Source organism: Trichogramma pretiosum, unplaced genomic scaffold, assembly GCF_000599845.2.
Source record: "Trichogramma pretiosum strain Unisexual culture from Peru unplaced genomic scaffold, Tpre_2.0 scaffold34, whole genome shotgun sequence".
NCBI lineage: Eukaryota > Metazoa > Arthropoda > Insecta > Hymenoptera > Trichogrammatidae > Trichogramma > Trichogramma pretiosum.
In genome coordinates, this window is record NW_019641683.1 from 146655 (window position 1) to 170003 (window position 23349).

The following is a 23349-nucleotide window of genomic DNA, read 5'->3' on the forward strand; positions in this document are numbered from 1 at the left end:
TTCATCCTGAATATGGACATTAAACATTTCGATCCCGTTTTCCGAAAAAACTTCCAAAAAAATAAGATGAAATTTAGTTCAGTTAGTTACAAGAACAGTTCGGAGAGCTCCACCTAGTCGATTTTTGAAAATCAGTCTAGAAAAAAGTTATTCAAGCAATATTCAGGGCTGAGTTGGTAATAGTCGGGGCTGAGGTATTACCTTAAAATATTTTTAAAAAACCACAAACAAATTTTTACTCTCAGAAGATGTATATTTGTTTATTTTTGCATCGTCCAAGATTATTAAAGGACTTGCAAAAATACATTCAATCCTATAATATTTATAAAAAAAATAGAAAATGAGAAAATCAATAATATGCATCGTCATAAATCGTGCAACTACTTTTACTATTGTGCTTGAAAGTCAATATAGCGCTTACATATTGTTTGTTAGTTTATTAGGAAAAAAAAAATAATAAATTTTTGTTTGAATTTTCAGATACAATATACTTGAATTTAAGTCTTTTATTACAGTGAATTCAAAAATGATTTACATTATTAAATTTAATATTAAATACTTCAACAGACCGATATAAACTTCATTACTATTTAAGAAAACCAATTGAAATAAAAAATTATAAATTCTCAAATAATTAACCTTTAGAGAGCCAGGAAGCTAATATATTCGCGCGCTCCCTGATCAACGCTTTTCCTATGATCGATCAATGATTTAAGATATTTTTTATGCCTTATTTTCTATAGATGATATGACCTCTGAAATCCCGGCCCTCTAGAAGTTAAAGTTGAACTCTGTTTTAAATAACTTAGAATATTAACAACTTCATCTTGAATTTACTATCTCATCCTTTATAATAGTTTTTAACTTAATAATTTAAATCTGTAACAACTCTTCAATTTTTTTTACTACTGTGTTGAGTTTTACTTAATTATTTATTAATTGTTTTTGTTTTTTAAATTGACATGTAAATAGTTGTCTACGAATACATATTACATACTTACGAACAATGTATTTTTATTAATCCAATTTATTTTTGTATAATTGATACAAGGAGTTACAGTTGTAAACTCCCTACAATACTTCTTCATTAATTATCACGGTGCTTTTTTAATCACATAATCTAAAAAAGTGAAGTTAATCCTGCACTTCTAGATTTTTTCAAATATTTTATTTATAAATTATCAGACAGAATATATGAGTGCCAAATTTTCATAGATAAAAATTTTTTTCCATGAGTTTGCTGAACTCATTCATCACATTTCCTGTTTTTCATCCAAAATTTTTTGTATAAAGGTACTTCTGAATATTCAAATTAAAAACAATATTTATGATGTTTGTATTAATTATTATTTTAACGATGATGATAATTATACATAATTAATTGTGGAAGAGCGGTATTTAAAATAACGATACGAGATAATAATGCAATAAAATCAGTAATAAATAAAAATGTGTTTCTACTCAGTAAGTGGCAAGATGATTAAACAATGAGCATGAAGGGGAGGAAAGAAAATTACAAGGTGGTGGTTTTACAATTGTTCTTGTCGTTTAATATGAAGTTGTGATGTTGTCATGGTGCTAATAATATATTTCTAAAGTTATTTGTAAAAAAAGTAGGAAAATTCTTAAAATATGAGAAACTACCAAAAATACAAATAGATTAGTTCCTCGATCACCTTACATCGGCGTCCAAAACCACCAAGATATCTTATGGGTCTACCGGCACGCACGAACGCAACATGTGTTTGTTTTTTATTTTAATTACTTTTTCGAGAGAGAGAGAGGTTTAACCATCGACATCACGACCATCAAGAGATTGAGGTAACCGAATTTGACGCTCGAAAATTTTTTCGACTTAGTATCGCTGCAATACTAATATACGAAGTTTCTGATTGAATATTTTCGAGATAAAACTTTCAGTGACCTTGAACCTTGTTAAATCATCGTAAAGCCTCTCATCTCTCAGTAATTCTCACACAAAGCTATAATAGATATACAGCATGACAAGACCTTGCGTACAATTAATGAGTATCTTAATTATTCTTTCTTCTGCTTTATGCCCTTTCTCGCTCTCTGCTCTTTCTTCGTTATAGTCAATGTAATTTGTCGTTATCGTCGTTTTACATATGATTTTTGTTTTCTGCTTAAAATGCAGTTGCGCCTACAAAATCGCGTCATTTACATTTTCATTCGCACTCTTGTTCGACTTAATATCATTCACACTTACAATATTACGACAACACACATTTTCTTTCAGTCACATATACTCAAAGCGCATTTATATCGGATTTATGTAAAGAATACGTTGCATTCGTTAATTGTTGCTGCTACTGCTGCTGGAGGTCCTTTTCTCACTCGAACTTTTTGAGGGTGCTGACCAATTTAAGATGAGGTAGCTGGTGCCAGCGTTGCCATGTCGGCTGCGGGCTTGCTGATCTCTTGAATTTTTTTTTCTTCTAGTTTGATTTCTTCACTACTATCTTTTTCTTCGGAGCTTTCTTTCTTTTCATCTTTCTTCTCTTGCACTTTCTTCTCCAGTTTTTCCTCCTTCATTTCAGCAGTCTTTTCCTCACTGCTGCTGTCTTCTTCTGAACTATCTTTCTTTTCCTCCTTTTTTTCTAGTTGTTTTTCTTTTATAATTTCTTCAGTCTTTTCTTCTTTTTTCAACATATCAGCTAATGGTTTTTCCTCAACCTTCATTTTTTCTTCCTTTATAAGCATCGTTTCTGGTTCAGCCACTTTAGGCAATTCAATCTTGGATTCCTTAACTTCTTGAGGTTTTGGAAGCTCTTCAGCTTTAATTTCATCTGCGGATTTCGCTGACTTTTCAATTGACACTGGAGTTAGTTCAGCCTCAGCAACAACAGGAGCCACTTCTTTCACAGCTACTACTGGTACAACAGATTGAACCTCTTGAATAGGACTGACTGTATCCTCCGAACGTTGCTCTTTAGCGGCTTCTTGAGCTTCCTTTGCTGGATGAAGTTGTTCTGGTTTGGTAGTTTCTTTGATATGTGGTGCTACGGCTTCTTCGATAGGTTTAACTGATTCAACTACAGCTGCAGCAATTGAAAGTTCTGTTGGTTTTTGTTCTGTAATTGGTTCTTCAAGTTTCTTTGGTTCTTCGGTTATTTCAGCCTTAGCTGCCTCTACAGCAGGTGCTACTTGCTCATGATTTTCTTTATGGGCAATAACTGGGGCAGGGGTTTCGACGGCGTGCTTTTCTTCAGCTACGACAGGTTCAATTTTTTCAGGCTTCAGCTCGGTAACAAGTTTTTCCTCAACTTTTTTTTCTTCGACTTTCTTTTCTTGGGGAACAGCATCTTCAGTACCACGAGTTACTCGTTGTTCAGGCTTTTCTTCGATTTTTGCGACTTCTTTTACGTGTTCTTCAGATTTTTTTTCTAATACAATTGGAACGTCGGCTGCTTTAGTTTGAGATACTTCCACTGCAGCCTCTGAAGCAGCTACAGCTGGAATGGGTTGAACTTCAGCTACAGGAACAACAGGCTCTTTTACAACAGCGACTGGAGTTTCAGACCTCTCTTGAATTTCTTCTTTTTTCTCAGTAGCTACTTCTTCAATGGCTGTAACGGCCTGAAAAAAATAGTAATATAATATTTTGAATTGCTTATATGAATACTAATAATTAAAATATTTTTTACTTTTTTCTCCGATGGTGTAACTTTAAGAAGTTCTTCGGGTTTTTTCTCTTCGAGGTTGATTTTTTCTACTTTTTTTTCTTCAACTTGCGTTTCCATTTCAACCTTCTTTTCTTCCTTCAGAGTCTGTTCAATTTTTTTTTCCTCTTCAACTTTTTTAAGTAAAGGGGTCTCGTCTATTTTCTTTTCTTCTTCTGCTGTTGCCTCCACTACTGCTTCGCGTAACTGTTGATTTGGTAAAATTGTTTCAGTTTTTGACTCTTCAGATGGTTTGTCCAAAGGTTTTTCAATCATTTTTTCCAAAGGTACAACTGCAGATGGTTCCTTCTTTTCATCATCGCCAAGAGGCATTGCGTTAATGGTTGATATAGCCAGAAGGCAAACCATTGAAATAGCTAATTTGGCCATCTGTAAAAAGTAACGCAGTAATTAGTAGCTGATAATCTAAACGATGTCCAATAATGAAATGAAAAATTTTAACAAATAATTATTAAAGACTGTGTGCAACTTCTAAGCAATTTTCTAGTTGTACAGCTTGTAATTCATTGATGCATAAAGCATATATGATGTTGTATGTATCTGCGCGATTAGGTTGAATGAGTTGTGACGTACGATTGTTCGGATGAATAGCATTTACGACTTACTCAATGAATCTTTGCCAAAGCACGAACCGGACGTATAGAAATTTTAAAAAATTAAGCTTTGCTCTTTCATACACATTTTATTATGTGTTGGTCCAATGCATAATAACTTTGTACGAATTGTTGAGAATGATTGCAATTTATAAAAAAGAATGTATTTAAAAGTAATGTGTTGTAATTCAATCACTTAATTGCAACTGTTGTAACATTTGAAACTAATCATTAAAAAAAATTCATATAAATGAGAAAGCGAAATTGAACTGTACAATGTATAAAAATCTGGCTTTTTTACGGGAATTAATTTTGTACACTTGTGTTAGTATAATTTAAAATTGAAATATTAATCATACCGGATGTAGGTAGTGACGCGCATCTCTTAAACAACGCGGTGTGCTTGTGCATTTGCCTGCATGTGTATGCATGTGTATGCATGTTAGCATCACCAAATCACAAGTTTCGTAAAAATTCATAAATACCATCCGAAAGAAAAAATAAATTTTAATAATGTAGTTTTTCTCCACATCAATGTATACCAATCTCATGAATGCATCACAATCGTATTATTAATTACTATTCATGCATGACTTCCATTCATTGATTTAAAAATTTTCAATGCAATCTAACATTGATACATATATAATTTTAAATGTTTTATTTAAGTACATTTTTTATATAATACTTGAATGCATTTTCGAAGATCCTTACTTTTAATATTAAGATGATCGAGTTTTTACTAACAATTATTTACTAATTCAATTTATTTAAAAAAAAAAAAAAAAATAGATCATATCAAAATACAAAATTTGTTTTTACTAACGCAAGATCTACTAACTGACCTTGCACTAAAACTTCCTTGTGGAAAAAAATTATTCATCATATAATTATACTCCTGATATTGATGCTTTTTTTGCAAATTTTTCACGTTCAATTCGTGCTGGAGATATGTCTCTCGAAAGCCGCAAAAAAGATGCAAAAGTACGATATAGCACGTTTCTCGTTACTTCATGTATGAACGTAAAATCAATTAAGAGCGAGCCTTTGAAAATCTGAGACTCAGCATTATGTGTTCGATAACTTGTCATTTTTATTTTGTATTTGCCAATGTAAGCAATGCTTGAGAAAATGTGCTGCGTAGTTTTTAAAAAATTGTCGTTTTCGATTATGAAATATTTTAAAGTACAAAAAAGTCGAAAATAGTCATTTGTCAGAAGCATTCTAACTGCATTAATAAAACCAAACGAAATTATAATGTTATTCAAGTTTATAACCGTATTTTTTCAAGTTTTCGGCAAGCATGAACCAAAATCATAAGTATTTTTTAATTTTACGCAAAAATAATTAGAATTATACGATTTTTCATACTAAAAACCTGCATGGGTTGCTTATAATAGGCTTGCATATAATATAATCAAGGATAAAAAAGATCCATTGACCTACTTTCAACTCTACCTTTTCAAATTGTAAAATATCTTGAGTAAAAAAAGTATTAAAAAATCAACGAATCCCAATTTTCGAACTATAATATTTTTCGATGAAATTTGAGAATTTTTTGACTGTTCCAATTCGCATTTTAAGTAGTGTAGCGGTTAATTCATAACATCAAAATAAGTGTATTAAAATTTTACGGAGATCAGTGAACGTCGTCACTATGAGCAAAGTGATTTGAAGTTTTCCAAACAAGTAAAATTACCGTTTCGATAATCTAATGGCCTATATAAGGAAGACAGGGTGCTTGCCTATTCTAATGCTCTAGGGTTTGCAGACGTTGCGTATTATTTAATTATTTCCTTTGAAATGTTATTAATCTTATCTGTTACATCTAAATTTATTATCTTTAAAAATGTATAATATGTCAAAGTTAAAAATTTTAAATCATAAGGGCTAAGAAGAGTGCGAAGTTTAAAAAACCTCAGTATGTACAAGCAACTGTTAATTTATCGGACAAAATAGACGAGGTTGTGCATCGATGATGCTAATTGCTGATTCAGCCGCATTACCCTGGGTCTAATTAGAGGCTCTGATACAACGCGTACATACGATGGGTACACTAACATCAACAACTCGCATGAAATTGCGAAATAAACTTACTGTGTATAATATAATTATGAGATGAATGTATATTTATATATACATTTATTATATTATCTCTTGTACTCAAAAGATTTCGAATGCGAATGTTTCTCTGTAAATTGGCAAAAGAAGAGATATTCGAGTTTCTGAGTTCTTGCAGTCGATATCGTCTTGTTAGCAAAAATGTGAAGCAGAGAAAAGTTGTTTTTTCAGTCTGTGTCTGGTTCTTACCCTCGTTAGGAAATATTTCGAGCACCTCTAAACTTGTCATTGAATATATGTCGAATTATACTTTTTAAAGACCATTTTTCAGCCTTGAGATTTTAATTAAAAATAAACTTTCCTATGAAACGCTTACTGTTCTACGTTCACTTTTTACATTGGAAATTTGACAATATTCTCTCAACTTCAAAATATTGAAGCAATCCGACTCGAATGAATGTTTTTCAGCATATAAATATGTATAATTTTCTCCAATATTGCAAAACTTATGTATGTTGTTTGTACGATATAAATTTATGCGTAAAATGTAAACATAATCGATTAGTACCGTTGCTAAAATTATTTAACATCAACACGATTAAAATAATGAAATGAAGTCATACAAACTATCAAAATGGTTCTATTTTTCATCACAAAGAAACGAGATAACGAGCGGGATATTTAATTATTAAATCGGCATTAGCGAATTAGGTCAAATAAGACGAAAATGTAAGACGTTTGAAAATTGACGGAGAGAAAATTTTTGCGTCGAGGTACAGTTCCTTCGTGGTTATGTGTTTATAAGTAAACCCGATCACGTATAATAAATTCTTGTTTTTATTTTCGTGTCCAATGTGTATCTGCGACGGCTACGAGTGTATACTCGCCGGAGGATTCGATTACACGTCTTGTGATGGTCGACGCAGTTATGATTTTCTTCGTTATAAAGGAACATTACACGATTGATATGCGTGTATAACGTAATTATCGTATTATGACCGAAAACAAAAAAATGAAAATTCGTCAAAAGAATCTATAACTCAAGTTGGAATTTTGCATGATATTATTTCTCCACTGTGTCTACCGGTTTCATAATATATGACAGGTGTATGTCAGACAAATTCAGGTTTAGCCAACGATGAATGGGGAAAATAAATAAAATTATCACGCCAGACGTGAAATGACATAATATGCAGATCATGCAAATGTTAATGCAATGTCGTAGTCAATAAACCGAAATATTAGTCGCGTACTAATGACGATGCTTAGAATCGTAGTTAGATTCTGCAAATAATAAAATTTTCACATCGATGTATCTACACAGCGCCTAACGACTATTTGCAGTATTTATCAGACCGAATAACCAAAAGAACTGAATAAATTATAAAAATGATGAATAGACATTTCATGATTTTAACAATGCGTAAAAAAGAAAAGAATTGTAAGGCACCGCGAAGAATGTTTCAGTAATTAGGATTTACACAGGAATAGCTACAGTAGTGGAGGTAGCAGTAGCAGCTCCCAGGACACTTCACGTACCCTTAAAATCTTGCTCGAAAAACTTCTCTAGCACTGCAAGAGAAAATTCTTGCAACTGTAGATAGCGCCCCGCAATTCGACAAATACTTTTTTATCGAAATTTAAATCGTTTAAAAAAGTAATTGCTACGAAAAGATTTGATTATAAATTACGCCATCTAAATAATTTGTAAAGCAAAGCTAATGCAGCAAAAAAATGTGAAAAAATAACACAGTCAAATGAACATGTATTTGAATGTAAAATTGATTGATGTTACTCACTGTGAGTTGTGTATAATAATACGTCGTTGAAGTTATATACGAATATGTATTGAAGATGCTGCTTGTTGCGCTGCTGCTGCAGTACTATACGTTAATGCTCGAGAAGAGTCGGCAGTTCACTGCGCGATAGTCTTGTATAAAGAGGAGCCGAGAAAATCTCTCTGCCGCTGGCTGGGTTGGTTGGTGGGTGGTGGTGGTGGTGGTGGTTGCTGCTGCCCGACGACGGGTGGGATAAAACCAAAGAGTATGCGAGAGGGAGAAAGAGGAGCTGGCTCACTCGGTCGCGCGCGCGTGCGTTCCACTAGGGGGGCGAGAACAAGAGAGAGAAAGAGAGAAAGAGAGAGAGATGGCTAGCTATATGTGTGTGTCCGTGTATCCGCGGACCGATGGTTCGCTCGTGTGTCGAACAGGATTCATCGGGGCCTCGCTTATATAGCCATTCACCCACCACCGCCGTCCGGCACTGCGGCCACATAGTCGTCGGCGTAGTCGCGACGTTCCTTCGTACTTGCGTATGTATACGCAGGTAAACACATGACAATTCTTCAGATATCGTCGTATCCGCGAATACGTGTCATCGTCGTCGTTTTGAGCGTTGACGTAGTCGATAATCTTGACATGGCCAAGTCCCTACCACCACTAACTCAACTATCTGTAAAGCCAGAGTAGAATTCTGCTGAGATCCTCACACAGCCTGCTCATCTCCATTAGCAGCCCTCCTGCACTGCCGACTGTAAAACTCGCTCTTGCTGCTCTACCCTGCAACGAAGCTTCCTTTGTATTCATTCATACATTCCATGTAAATCTATCTTACTGTGTACAGTTTTTTGCTGTACTCTTTCTATATTTTCCCCTTTGCTTCTATGAACAAGAATCTCCCTCTTCGCTTGCTACATATATATATACTCTCAGACTGCCTTTCAGCTCTATTGCAACTTTACTTTTTGTGCTAAGCGAATATCTTGTGCTTTAGCTCTACTTTATCAGGGAATTTCGTGCTTTCCACTTTGAAATCTCTCTGAAGATTCTCATTGCGTGCGCACGTATTGAACAATATCGTTGCGAGCACAATTGGATTTGCCAGGATTATTTCAACATTTTTGACTTTCAAAGCAGCTTTTTCATTTTTAGTTACTAAAAATATTTTGTTAAAATAAGATATTCTTGAAAAAAACTGATAGCCAAACAGGATACAAGGGTTTTGCATAATAAAATACCTTATAGAAAATGCCTAAAAATGTTTCATCCTATTCTTAACATCAAATGAGGATATTCGTTCGTTTTTCTTAAAACACGCAATATTAGGTATAGAAAAAAGCGTAAAATCATCGATGTGAAATTGACGCTTTTGTGTTACATTATTGAAATAATGCAATATATTTTGTTGAAATGTTGGGGGAAGTGTACACACACCTAAAATCGTATGATATCGCTTATCATGATGAGACATGGGCAATACATCTGTGATTACATAAATATTTAATTGTCCTTAATTATTCCTCCTCTCTCTTCATCATTTGTTTGTTATTGTTAAGCATTTTAACAATTCATCTCACGTTACTACTTGATTTTCTTTTCTCGTACTAGCGATTCAAAGTCTGTAAACTTGTTTGGTTTTTCCATCGTCGACTCTTTTTATTATGTCTTTTTCTATCTCTGCTCCTCATTCTCTCACACCTTCAGTTTCTTCCTTTGCTACTCACTCAGTTTTTAAATATTATTATTCGTAGCACCATCCCTACTCTTTCCTTTTCTCTTTCTTTTCTTAATTTTTTTTTTATTGACGCATACTCACGTACAGGGGAAGGGTGCGTTTACATCAGGCCACTTATTACGCGAAAGCTGTTTCTCTCCTCTTTTCTCTCTCTCTCTCTCTCTCTCTCTCTTCTTCGACTCTTTCTTCGCGGTGTCTGGGCCTCTTTACCTCACCGCCGTTGAAGTTGCTTACTCTGCACAAGTGCGCGCGCGTGCATACCCCTCTTGGACAGGTTCTTCTTCTTCGTCTTCTTCTTCTGCTGCAAACTGTATTTGTATTTGCTCGAACAAGCTACAAGTCGAGACTCTTTGATTTCTCACATGCACGTGTGGAAGGGTAGCATAGAAATTAAACAAATGATTTTTATAATGCTAACATTGATGGCAAATTGTATCGGAATGCTTTGAACTTAATCAAACAAATTGCATATGCATACCTATGCGCAATTTGAGTGGCACTACTGTTTAGGTATATTTTACTTCATACTTGATTAAATAAAATTCACTTTTAAAATTAGCGGGAATAGAGCATTTACATCGAGTTATTATGATTAAATAGTAAGTAAATATGTTATGTAAAGTTTTGAACTTGAGTCGAAGTAATTTAGGAAATTTTTTCAGTAGTGTGCTGCCTACAGCTCCTAAGGTACGACGTATCATATCTCTCTTGGGAATCCACAAGAAATGTTATAACTAGAGAACTTGTATTAAATTAAATTATACGCAAATTTTTTCCGAGACTAAAAAAAGTTTCAAAATGTATCTATCGAAACTGTCTTATTAATATTAGATTTTCCCTTTTTCTCTCTCTTTTTAATTTAAAAGTAAATAGGGAGAAAAAACTTTATCAGCCGAAAGAGTTGTCGAATTTTCTAGCTTAACCGTTTCTTTCTCTTTAAAGTAAGACGAAGTAGACAAAGTTAAAGTTTTATTAAACCCAACCTTGTTTACTAAACTTCATCCAAGACGCATGGTGAACTAACTTTTTCTGCAGCTCGAAAACTATGTAATAACATTTATCAGCGCGTTTCTTTTTCCTGTAAAATCCTTACTTTGAAAAAATCGATGCTCTCTTTGCAGTGCAAGTTTTTTCTTTCTAAAAATAATACAAAAGTGTCTGGCGATACGTATTGGTACTATGCATCAGAAGCTAAGACGAATAAATGCACACGCGTGCAGCGCACGTACGTACACAAACACATGCCACACACGCACATTCGCACAGGCAAGCTCAGCACAACAAATTATGGTGAGGAGTCCACGCACTCCTATACCTCCCCCTCCCTTATTCTCGAGTTCGACGTTCCACGTTCTCGTTTACTCCCCCCTTGTGCAAAACATGTATATTTATATAAAAGTACATCAGGTAATGGCTCGACATGCCCTCTCTTTCGCGCTGCAATAAGCTACGATGAAGAGGAGACTCGTCGAGCGAGTATCCTTGCAAGATGTACGATATCTCATAGCGAGCAAAGTAAAACGAAAACAAGAAAATAGGACACGGACAGGTCCTGACAATGTGCTGAAGTATCTCCGTGGATAGCCTCTAATGTAAACCTTACAGCTTCTTCTCCTTATTCTTGTTTTTCTTATTAGCTCGCGCGCGCGAGCGAGCCAAAGAATCGCGTCTTCTTTCGATGCGCGCGAGAGAGAGCAACGCACACGAGGTTAATCCCCTCGTCTGAAATTCAAAGTTTAATGCACTTTAAAAACGCTCACACGGCTATGCTACCCTTTCACTTTTTTTGTTTTTTCTTTCCTTCGCCGTTCGCCTCTTTCTTGCTTGCTCGATGAATTCGTTGATCCAATCGATCGTTCAAATGATGCAAACCAACGTAACGCGGCAAATTTTTCTTCTTTTTCCTACCGTGGTATCCAACAATTTTCGTGAAAAAATTTTATTTTAATTTCAATCAGTCGAGATACAGTTAAACAATAGCAGTTGAACTATATCTTGTTATTGTTACGTATACACATCAATTTTAACGTGTTGCAAAACGTTAATTTTATTATAATTTATCGCTTCCTTGATATAACAATTTCCTTGAAAAATTACTGCTGCTTTTCAATATGTCAATCAATGAAAAGCGAGTCATTACTCACTAATTTATATCACGCAAAGATGTATGACGTAAAAATTACTGAAACGATTTATCTTACAAATATATACATTGCATACAGTATTGTATGAAGCCAATGAAAAGCATTTTCGTTTATTGAAAAAAGTTTTTTGCTACATTAGATTTAAAATAATCTCAAAGAATTTGAATCCAGTTATGCAAATGCAGATCTGCTGAGTACTATACTTCATATGTATAATACTCTCTCTCTCTCCCTCTCTCACTCCCGCGAGCATGCATACATTATTCCTTATAAAACCCGACTCGGTCATTGTCAGTTACCCACAAGAGCCTCGTGCCGCTATGATTCTTCGGCACCTGCGCTATCTAAGCTGGTCGCTGCGCGTGTATATATGTATTTAATATATACTATATATGCAGCAACTCAAACAGGTCTTGTTAAATTCTCGCGTACTTTGAGATGCTCGAGTATGTTTCTTTGAGAGATTGAACTTTTTTCACACTCGTGAGACTCATTTCGATAAAAAGAAATACGATAAACTTGCCAAAGTTCGGAATTTGACTCTGAATATTCTCAAGGGATATTTTTACTGCGACGAGTAAGAGGAAATACTTATGAATTTGCAGAAACACTGAATTTCTAATATTGATCTAATATTAAAATATTTACTATAACCTTTTAAGTTTCTCGATCTTAGAAAAACATCCAGACCTGATTGTGAAAAAATTTTTCTTTAGTATGCCTCGTGATGATCTCGTTTGTTTGCGAAATTATCAAACGTTATAATTGATTAATTTCATAATAAAAACTGCGTCCATTGAATCGTGTTTTTCTTAGTTAATTTACTTGGCTACTCCCTTGTTTAGTTTTATCTATCAAAAGTGTGTTCAAGTATAGAATAAAATTGAAAGCGAAAGTTTTTTTTTTTCAAAATGATCGTATAAAGCCCGCAAATTAAATTATTTTATATGAAGCATGTATATTATTTAACATTATTAATAAATAATATATGAATAATACTCTATGAAAGATCTGATAAAACGATAATTGTTACCATATCATTCAATAGAGCGAAGCTTCAATGAAGAAATAAATTGGTAGAAAATGAAAAGAATAATAAAATTCAAGGATGCATTTTTTTATTATTAGAAATATAGCAATTATTTCACGGAGTATAATGAACAACTAATTTTAATGGCATGCTTAATTTATACATTAAATTGAACGTTGTAAGTAGATTTGACGACAGCAGATTATTTTTAATATTTTAAAATATTTAATGTTCCACGCAGGAAGTCATATGACGTCGAAATTATTTGTCCGAGGAGTCATATTTTTCTGACATTTTTAAAGTTTAATCAAACAATTTTTTTATTTTCCAGTACGTAAGAGATTTTTTGGAAAAGTATAATAATTTTTTACTTCCGACTGCTCACAAAATATTTATCAAATTGTCTTGGCATTGGCATATTCTGGCAATTCGAGCCAGAAGTGAAAAATTCTATACGCAGTAAACAAACAAAAACAACAAACTTATACGTAACTCAAAGTGTTTGGATAATATGGCTTGTCGAGTGCGCGCATCGTCGTTTGCGTGGTAAAGCCAATTGTGGATATAATGACGTGCGGTAACCCAGATGCCACTGATCCTGACAATCGACTCTCTTTATATGCACGTGTACGCGCATTTTTGTCTGTGTACGCTGGCGTATTGGTATATAATACCTTAGCATGTACGTAGAAGCTACGCACATATAAACGCTCGTTTAAATACACGACATATAGTCGACACGATTTTAACAACCACCGTACATGTACGGTATGATTTGACTGCGGATTCGCCCTTGGCTCAACTGCGATGCGTTCTTACTTGAACGCTACTTTTTCAATCGATTATCCTCTTCAAATCTTTCCTACAATGAGGATTCTTATTAGATAGACCGTAGATCTCGTGTTGATTATGTGATTGAATCAAATATTTCACTTTCAAGAAAACTTTTGCACTATTATACTATCATGTGAATTTTAAATTACCTATGTTAACGAGAAATATGAAATTCTATTTTGTGAGCGTAGCATCTGAAAAAATAAATAAATCTTTTAAGGTACAGTTATTTGTATATTAAATACTGTTCAATGCGCGTAACTATATTTTGAGGTGCACAATGCACATCGTGCCTTAGGCATCGAGCATTACCACGCGAATCGTATAGCTTCCATGATTATTTTACAAAGAGCTCAAGGTCTAGCTCCATCCTCCTGTGAGTGAACTCTGCAATTGTATATTTCTCTGATCTGTTTTTTTTTCTTTATACCTGGGCTAAATTCCAACTTTTTTATTTCTGTGCAGTAAGTAGTGATTAAATCCACCAACGCCACTTAAATTCATAAAAAACGAAAGTTTTATTCATGTATAGGTTTTAAAAAATCTCAATGAATTGTTTATTAGATGCATTGTTCATGTCAGTCATGATATATTGCAATTTGACTATCGATCATATTTTGCTACTAAGGTAAAATGTAAACGACCGCGATTAAAAAAATATACAGGAAACGTTTTATAATTCACCTTGGTAGTGTTAAAAGTAAATGTATGAACGTACGAGTCTAAGATCAATTAACCTGTTTTTCACGATGCCAAATTTATTATTGTTTTATATTCAAAATTATTTCACACTCTTGACCTCGTGCCCTTTTCAATTTCTAACATTGTTCGAAGGTCAACGGTCCAACGAATCATTCATATTTCTTTTGCGCTGTATAAAGGATAATCTCGAAAAAATTATAAAAAGTAAATAAGGCTGATTCTCAGTAAAATCTAGTGTCCGAAAAAATGTTTTTTGCAAACATGCAGATCGGAAGCTATATTCGATGCGGACTTTCATACCCAAATAATTCACGAAGTTTTCTCAGAATGTCAAAATATACCTCAATAATCTTTTATGCCTAAAGTATTATTTGTATTTCACTTTTTTATTGAGAGTTCATTCACCTTCTTTATTAAATGCATCTGGTTTTGAAAGGCTTATGGAATCAACAAACAACTATGGATTTAAAATTAATGACAAAAAGAGGTTTTTGTTCATCTCATAGGCAATTATAGCGAAGAATTTATAAGCTATGTATTGCACCAAAGATAGATTGTACACTTATCTGAACATCATGCCTTGAGAAAATATTCTGTTAGTGTTATTATATCTCCACGCTCTACTCTGGTAACTAAGAATACCTTTTGCATAAAGTAAGTAAGCGCAGCAAAGTTGTGCATGATGTGCAGCTTTAATATTGCAATGACATCGATATATCGTGCTGCGCACAAGCTGGGCTATGAGAAGAATATGATCAGCAAAAAAAAAGAAGTAAAAAACGATAGGCATCGTTTATCTCGCCGACATGTAGCAAAACTTGAACGGCAACTCCGAGAGAGCCTCCTTTATACGATCTTCATACGCACAGTGGATAACGATGATCGGCCACGTGGTGCGCAGTATATCCATCTATATCTACAAAAGGCAAGAAACGATGGTGGCTGAGGTCTGAAAATAGCTGCACACTTAAAGGATAATATCCTTAGAATGTAATGTAAGAAGAGAAGTTTTCAGACAATTTTCTGAGTATTATTAATCAGTAAAACACGAGCATTTATCAATTTTTAACGATCACACGTTGTGCTCGTTTTAGAGTTTTCACGACTCGACAGTCGACTCTTGAACAACCTCCGACGATGAGCCGATGTGTAGCTGTAGCCAGTGTATTCGGTTACCGTCTACGTAGTGTACAGGATACGCTAGAATTAGAAATTATGTGCTGAACACTCTGTTACCGTATATACGACTACTGTTTTAGCTTCGTGATTGGCCTCTGGCATCGAGCGAATCACCGACATTATAGTAGCGCAAATCGCCAACTTACGCATAGCTAATTATACGTGCCTATCTTCCCCTGTGATAGAGCTCGACGTGAGGCGTGGTTATATTGCAACGATGATGACGACTGAGCTACTGCGTGGTTGAATCTTGGAAATGCTAGATTACACGCTAGACTTTCACCTTTTTTTCAAAACGATGACCTGCTGAAGTGAACCATGTATCTAATAAGTTCTGATGGTGTGAGTATTTTTGTAATTGCGCTATTTTTAGTTTTCAGTGCTATTATATTGATCCTGCACCAATTTTATATTTTGCTATATAACTGAAGGATATTATTATTACGGCAAATGTATATTGCATGGAATCACACTTAAATGTAAGAGTAGGTCAACCGATGTAATTTTATCGTAAAACTAGATAAATCATTGTTTTATTAATTGCATTAGACGCATTAAAAGCAATTATTGAGTCGTCGTAATTTCACACCAAGACTCGATTCACTTAATGAACTTTTTATGAATGCCATACTTTTTAAAAATGGAAATAATAGAAAATTTAATTTTTTTTATGCAAATTCATTGGTATTATCGATCTATGAAGTTAATTAACGACAACAATCGTTGTTAATCATGTAGCAGTAAAATTATAAAAATACACACGAAGCATCAAGCCTTTTATTCGAATTTCTGTTATTGTCGGTGCAGAGGTAAAAACAGTAATACCAAGGCTTTGATGGGTCATAGTCTTGGAGAATTATGTTACTGCGCGCCAGACACGACTGCGTAGTGATTCACTCGTTCTTGAGCTTGACATTGCACTAACCGCGCATGGACGTATTGTCGATTTGACAGGAGCCAAAAATGTTAGATTTCGTCCAAATTTTACACACGTGGTATTCTATCACGATATGTAGCTATAAAAAAATCTCAGTTTGTGGTGAAAAGGGTTGCCCTATCGCACAAAACTGACCATTTTACGCTTGGTTTTACATTCATCTAAAAATGACCATTAAATTCTGTAAAAGTATCGAAGATAAGAAAAACTTCAATTATCAATCACTTGTTATTTGCAAATTTGTTCATCTGTATTCAGTGAAATAGGATTGACGTAATTTTTTGAACTATTACATCATTCGCAAATCAATTGAAATTGAAAACGAGTTTTTCTAGTTGAGATTTAACTGCAAGTACTATTACACACACACACACACGCACAAAGATGTGCTCTTTGAATGAAAATTGAATAATCTTCAGCCAGCTTTTATAGGAAAATCGATTGTTTACTACTGAGAAAAGCTTAATCGCTTGGATTGTCTGATGTAAAGCTGTAAGCTCTGACCCGGGAATCCTGTTAATCTTCCTCTCGTGAAATCGATGAATTTTATGTAGAGAAATAAATTTAGCGAATATAAGCGTGCGAGCCTGGAGTAACTTTGATTATAGATCCACGTGAACTGGCACGCGAGTCATCGTAAGCTCGTCGTGCGGTTTGCCTCTGGTCGATACATGTGGCAACATCACATAAAAACTTTGACGAAATCGGAAAGCACTTTCCAAATAATTCTCTCGGCGGTGCGAGGCGTGCCTATATATTATGTGGGTAAATGATGCGACATTTCAATTTTGTTTTGCCTCAGGGCAAAGTATTCATTGGGAGATTTACATAGCTGCAGGATAGAGCTCGAGATATTCGAAGCAATGGCTAGCAGGCGTTGGCAACAAAGTTGCGCGCTGTGTGTAATATGTAGTCGCAACACAAGTGTGATGCGGTAAATTCTAATCAGATAGAAGTATATTATCCTTCAATGCTTTTTCGGAGCCACGGCAGCAGCAACTACAGAAAAATTGGGGAATATGCGTTGTATTTAATGGCCATTACCGGTTGCTTTGGTTGCAATCAACTCGCTTCACTAAGATGTCTATTAAAACTCGTGCAGACTCACGAATCACCCCTCTGTTCGTATGTAATTTTCATATACGCGTGTGTGGTTTTACGTAGTTGTACACATTTACACAAATGATGCTCACGGTAAAATAGCTTGACCTGAAAAAGCCCCCCGCCGCCCCCCCCCNTCAAAAAAAAAAAGTCGTTTGCAGCTCGAGCCTAAGTACATGTTATATTGTTATATACGTGTGTATTAGACTGACAATGAAAGAGAGCAAAAAAAAGAGCTCTACCAAATTTCAGCTCATATAGTTGAAAAAAAACCGTACCACATGACGGGTGTTGATTAACATTAAATTAAATGGAAAAGTCGTTTTCTCGTATTATACGCATACGGGGTCTCCATTCAATTTAATGTTAATCAACACCCGTCATGTGGTACGGTTTTTTTTCAACTATATGAGCTGAAATTTGGTAGAGCTCTTTTTTTTGGGGATTTGAAACTTTTGAGGGGGCGTCCTGTCGATTTAAAAAAAAATTTTTTTTTATTTTGTCAGTCTAGTGTATATATGAGTAAATCTCGTGAAACTTTAATATTTTGCCATTATAAAAAAAATAATTCACTCGTGAAATTTTTTTTGGGGACTTACAAGTGATTCAAAAACCTGAAAAAAATAATGCCCATCAAATTTGGGCGAGGGCCATCGAGGATTTGAAAAAGTACATGTTATAGCTGAAGCTGATGAACCATATTTTTAAGACAATATTTGCTCCTAAATTTGGTTAAAATATTGATTTTTTGACATTTAAAAAAAAACACATAGCGTCATCTTTTCCAAAATGTCGAAAACTAAAATGGGTAATATAAATCGTGCCATTTATAGTAAAACTGTTAATGTGCAACGCAAAATTCGATTAAAATGCACTGAAAATCAACAATGGGCGCGGGTCAATGCCATGTTTATATCGTACATAAATTTTTTTACAAGGCACGCACACCAAAAATAGGCATACCAATCGATTCTGCTACTCAAAAACCATTTTTTCCCATAACTTTGGTGATGATTCATTGTAAAAAATCAAGTTGAATTTTCCTTAAGAGTGTAGAAGGCGCGGGTAATGACGCACACCAGTCAGTGACATTTTTTTCGAAAGTACAGTTTCTCAGGATTGTTTGGTGATGGTTTGGTTAAAAAAAGCTCGATGGGCGTATCGAGAATCAGAATTTGAAAATTGAAAGTAGGAAGCGTTGAGTTTCAAAACGCATAAAAAACGCCATAAAATGCATTTTTTTGGTATGAATTCAAGTTTGGATCCCACTGGAAGTTGTTTTAAAAAAAAGAAAAGGTTGAAAACTTTACATAAACAATGCCAGAAATGGTAATTTTTAAGTTTTCACACGAATATTGTGAAGTTTACACAAATATTAAAATATCACGAGATTTACTGTTACAGGCAAAACCCGCTTTTAGGCAAAAGTGACTTTTGCCTAGGCAAAAACAGAAATGCCTATGATTTTAGGATATTAATTGGAAAAGAAAAACCCTACAAATTTAACACATTTACATATTACATTTTTTATTTAAAATTTTTAAATTAATTCCAATTTTTTTCTCGTTCAAAATTTAAAAAATTTTTATGTCAGTTAAAATCCAATTTTTGACCAAGTGGTATACCTAATCTAGTATAAGATCAAGAGTTGTAGTAAAAAATATGAATTTTCATGCTTTAAGAGCTAAAGCATTGGTTCTTATGCTAGGGTGTATACATGAAAGTAGTAGATAAAAATGAAATAATAAAGCAAAAAACCTAAGCGGAACAGAGACAGGGAGAGATCAACTCTTGCTGTTTTTCTTCCTTTCGCGAGCTCGCGCCCGCTTATCTGGCTAACCGATAAATTACTCTGTACTTGGATTCTCTGCGCCCCCTTCTCTCTCTTTCTCTCTTTCTATGCACGTATGCGGCACTACACTGCGCGCTAACAGTTTTTTGCGCTCTTTCTTTTTTTTTCATTTAAAATCTTCTGGTTTGTGCAAGGCTGCAAATTTTTACATTGCAGTTGATAAACAATAAGAAAACCAGCAAAACATTGATTACATGTGCCGTGAAGCTTTTGATCTATCGATTTTGTATGTACTGTGTCGTGCTATTATTTTAATTTCTTTCTAGATTTTTGTGTTCCATTGTAAATATATGTTAACAGTAAACATTCCAGATTTCCTAAAAACGAGCACACTCAGAACAACAATTCTTTACAGTTTGCGTGTATATAGTCATAGCTGGATTGTTCGCGAAGAAGCTGTAGCTGTCTTTATCGTTCAACTGAAGTAGTACCCATTTCATTTGTAAAGCGAAATTATTTCAATGTTATTTAAGGGGGAAGGGGGTAGAAGTTAATTTTTTATTATTTTAGCAATATTATTTCGAGATTTTTTTGAGTCTTGGTAAAGATAAGTTAATGAGGTTAAAGTCTGTTTTAAAAAACGTCATTGCAAGAGTATACAGTTAAATTTTTATTAAAAAATATTAAAAAATTAGCCGTAATGAAAATTAAGGCTAATTTGTAGTTCACGCCTTAAAAAACAAGGTGTACACAATGGCACGATAACTTATGATTGGATTGTCTGAAACTAATGAATCAAACTACTCAAAATAAGTAATTTATTAAGAAACGCATTCAAAGATGTTGATGTCAAAACACGTGAATTTTATCTTATCTCTTTAAATCGTCTACGCCGGGCTTGTACAATAAGAGAACATGATCTGGAACATGTAAAAAATGTTTTTTCTATTTTATTATATGTTATACTCAACGTTCTGATGTCAAAGCCATAGATATAGCTATCCAAAAGTTAAGAAAAGCTAAGCATGCGATTTCAACATAATATTCTTGCGAAGGTATAAAAAATTGAAAAGGACAATAAAATCAAATTTTAATCGATGTAAGCTGATATAATTAAAATGAAATTTTCAATTAAAATCTACAACTAAAATGTATATTGTATAATATTTTAAAATGTATGTGCCCCCAAGAACATTTCGTAATTAAAATGTCTTTTTTCGTACATTTTTTAGTGCGCAAAAAGCGTTTTTGGATACTTGTGTGTGGTGAAATGCCCCATTTTGGACACGGGTGTGCAGTAAAACGCCTTATTTAAATGAACGCATTTTTCGCCTACTATTGCATAAATAACTATTATGTAACAAGTGCCCAAAAGGCGTTTTTGCGAAAAATACGTTCTTTTAGATGAGGCGTTTTACCGCACACCCGTGTCCAAAATGGGGCATTTTACCGCACACAGGTGTCCAAAAACGCTTTTTGCGCACTAAAAAATGTGCGAAAAAAGACATTTTTCGTCATACTATTGCATAAAATTTTGTATGCAACACGTGCCCAGCTTTTTGCGCATAGTGTGCGGAAAAAACACCCACTCGTACCGGCATAGCCGGCACTCGTGCCCAAAAACGCCTTTTGGGCACTTGTTACATAAATAACTATTTTCGTCATACTATTGCATAAATAACTATTGTATTTTAGTAGTTCATGTCAAACGACCAGCTCAAGTCATGAATGCAGGGAGCATTTCATTGGAGTAGTTCGACGCGATAGCAAATTGCCAATAAAAAAGACTTGAATTTTCTCTCATTAATACGGTGCGGCTCGCATGATCTTTCATACATCATTGCGATTTAGCCGGGCTTATTTTCATCACTTGCCCGATCTACGCGTAAAGCATAGAGACCTGTTGAATTGTCACCGACGTAATCAAGTAGATTGCTCTATTTATGAAAATTATCAATTACGCGACGTATTCTGAGCACCGGTGTGGGCATTTATAATATTCGTTTAATCGTACCTAGCTGGCCCGAGGCGATGCGACGCAGGCACACTCGATAATTTAACAAGGCATAAAGTTACTTACGCATCATTCAGTACTGCGCGTATACCTCTGTGCCTGTGCGGGATCCATCCCTCCTTTCCTCTTTGCTGTGTTTCTACTACATGTACCTATACGCACGAGCATTTACTCTCACTAGTGCAAAGTATGAGAGTGCACACATGACGTCAAACAGTCCCTTTGCGAAAATCGTTTTTTATTTATCGGGCGTCTAGCTCGAGACCAATGGGCAGAATTATTTTACATTTTATACACGTATCTCACGTGCAACGCGTACCTACATGCTGTATAGCAAGGTTGATCATGAATAAAAGCAAGAGGTAAGGCGTGTAATAAGTTTAAGGACGAATCGATCTATGCGCGTACAGTGATGCTCAACGTACATACGGGTAAATATATTTTTGATACAGCGTGCGGAAAGTTCGTTTTTCGCAGTCAGTAGGATTTTTCGAAAGTAAAAGATCCCGGTGCTGAGGCTACAGCGTGCGGAAAGACGAACTTTCCGCAGCTGTATCAAAATAGTACTTTACGATACTAGTGGCATAAGTAACACTTTTTGGCACGGCGTAGTTTAGGGCTCGAGCGCAGCGAGGATCCTAATAGCTGGGCCGAAAAGTGTCCCCTATGTCACGAGTATCGTACAACATTTTATAGCACTGTGCTAAGTTTTCCGATGCATAAGTCGCAATTATTAATTTTCTCGTCACATACAGAATCAATACGTGCTACAGTGCACACTCAGTACAAGAGTTACGATTATCAATTTTAAGCTTGTTAGTTACTACGCAATCTATACTCATATTAAGTACTCACTTGTATTCTTTGTTATCTCAACCATGAATTTTTGTACGCTATTGTAACATCTCCTGACCCATGTGAGGATATGTCTCACAATTGGTTCAAACAAAACAAATCAATAAATCGATCAATCAATCATCAGTTTGAATTTTTTTAATCGATTCTGATGGTCTGGGTGAATATGAGATCTAGTCGATTGGTTTACTTTAGATACGACTAGCGAAATTTCTAATTTCTCAGTTATCTATAAATAGTAAAAATTGTAAATACGTACTGAAAAAGGGATGTTTCATTTTCTAGTTTGATTCGTAAAAGTTGCAATGATTCGTTGCCTTGCTTTTCTGCAATCAAAATTTAAATGACAATGCGGTTATATCGCAGTATTTCCTTATCATTGACTCAGTTGTTTTTATAAATTTCTATAAGGATAGTCGAAGACTACATTTTTTGAGTACATTGAAATTTCAAAATGTTGAAATGAAAGAACAATTGACGTTCAAAGACGCTTTCATTTTTATAAAATAAGGACAAAAATAGTTTGATTACTCTGTACGTAATGAATATGATTTTTATCATGCTCAAGTGAAGTCATTTTAAAGTCGCAGTTAACAGTCCGTATTTCAATATTTGTATAGCGTAACATCAAAGTACAAGCAACGCAGAGCCCCAGTGTAAAACTTTAACCATGTCTCTTCCTTCCGCATTTCTTTGGCTACAAAAAGCAAGAAACGGATTCGAAAGAAGACATCGTGGAGCTTTTTTTGTTAAATAGCCGATGCATGTATGCATGTATGTGTGTTAGAGCTGGGGGCCTCGCCCATTATATAAGCCGGTCGTTTTCAGCGTTAGCAAACATTGTGAGCTTGAGCTGCTGCAGTCTATTGTCCGACGAGAGCACTTTTGCTCGC

At 34.6% G+C, this 23349-nt stretch overlaps 2 protein-coding genes across 5 annotated transcripts in view; one reads left to right on the plus strand and one right to left on the minus strand.

The window, feature by feature from the left end:
• Window positions 1-23349, plus strand: part of LOC106648328 (serine/threonine-protein kinase S6KL) — a 46831-nt gene that overhangs the window by 7024 nt on the left and 16458 nt on the right. The gene's annotated exons all lie outside the window — the stretch shown is intronic.
• Window positions 489-8528, minus strand: LOC106648324 (neurofilament heavy polypeptide-like). Its single transcript, XM_014365104.2, has 3 exons — window positions 8155-8528; window positions 3666-4070; window positions 489-3597 (listed from the first exon to the last, which is right to left on the minus strand). The coding sequence occupies exons 2-3, from the start codon at window positions 4068-4070 to the stop codon at window positions 2383-2385; spliced, it is 1620 nt and encodes a 539-aa protein (XP_014220590.1). The 5' UTR covers window positions 8155-8528; the 3' UTR covers window positions 489-2382.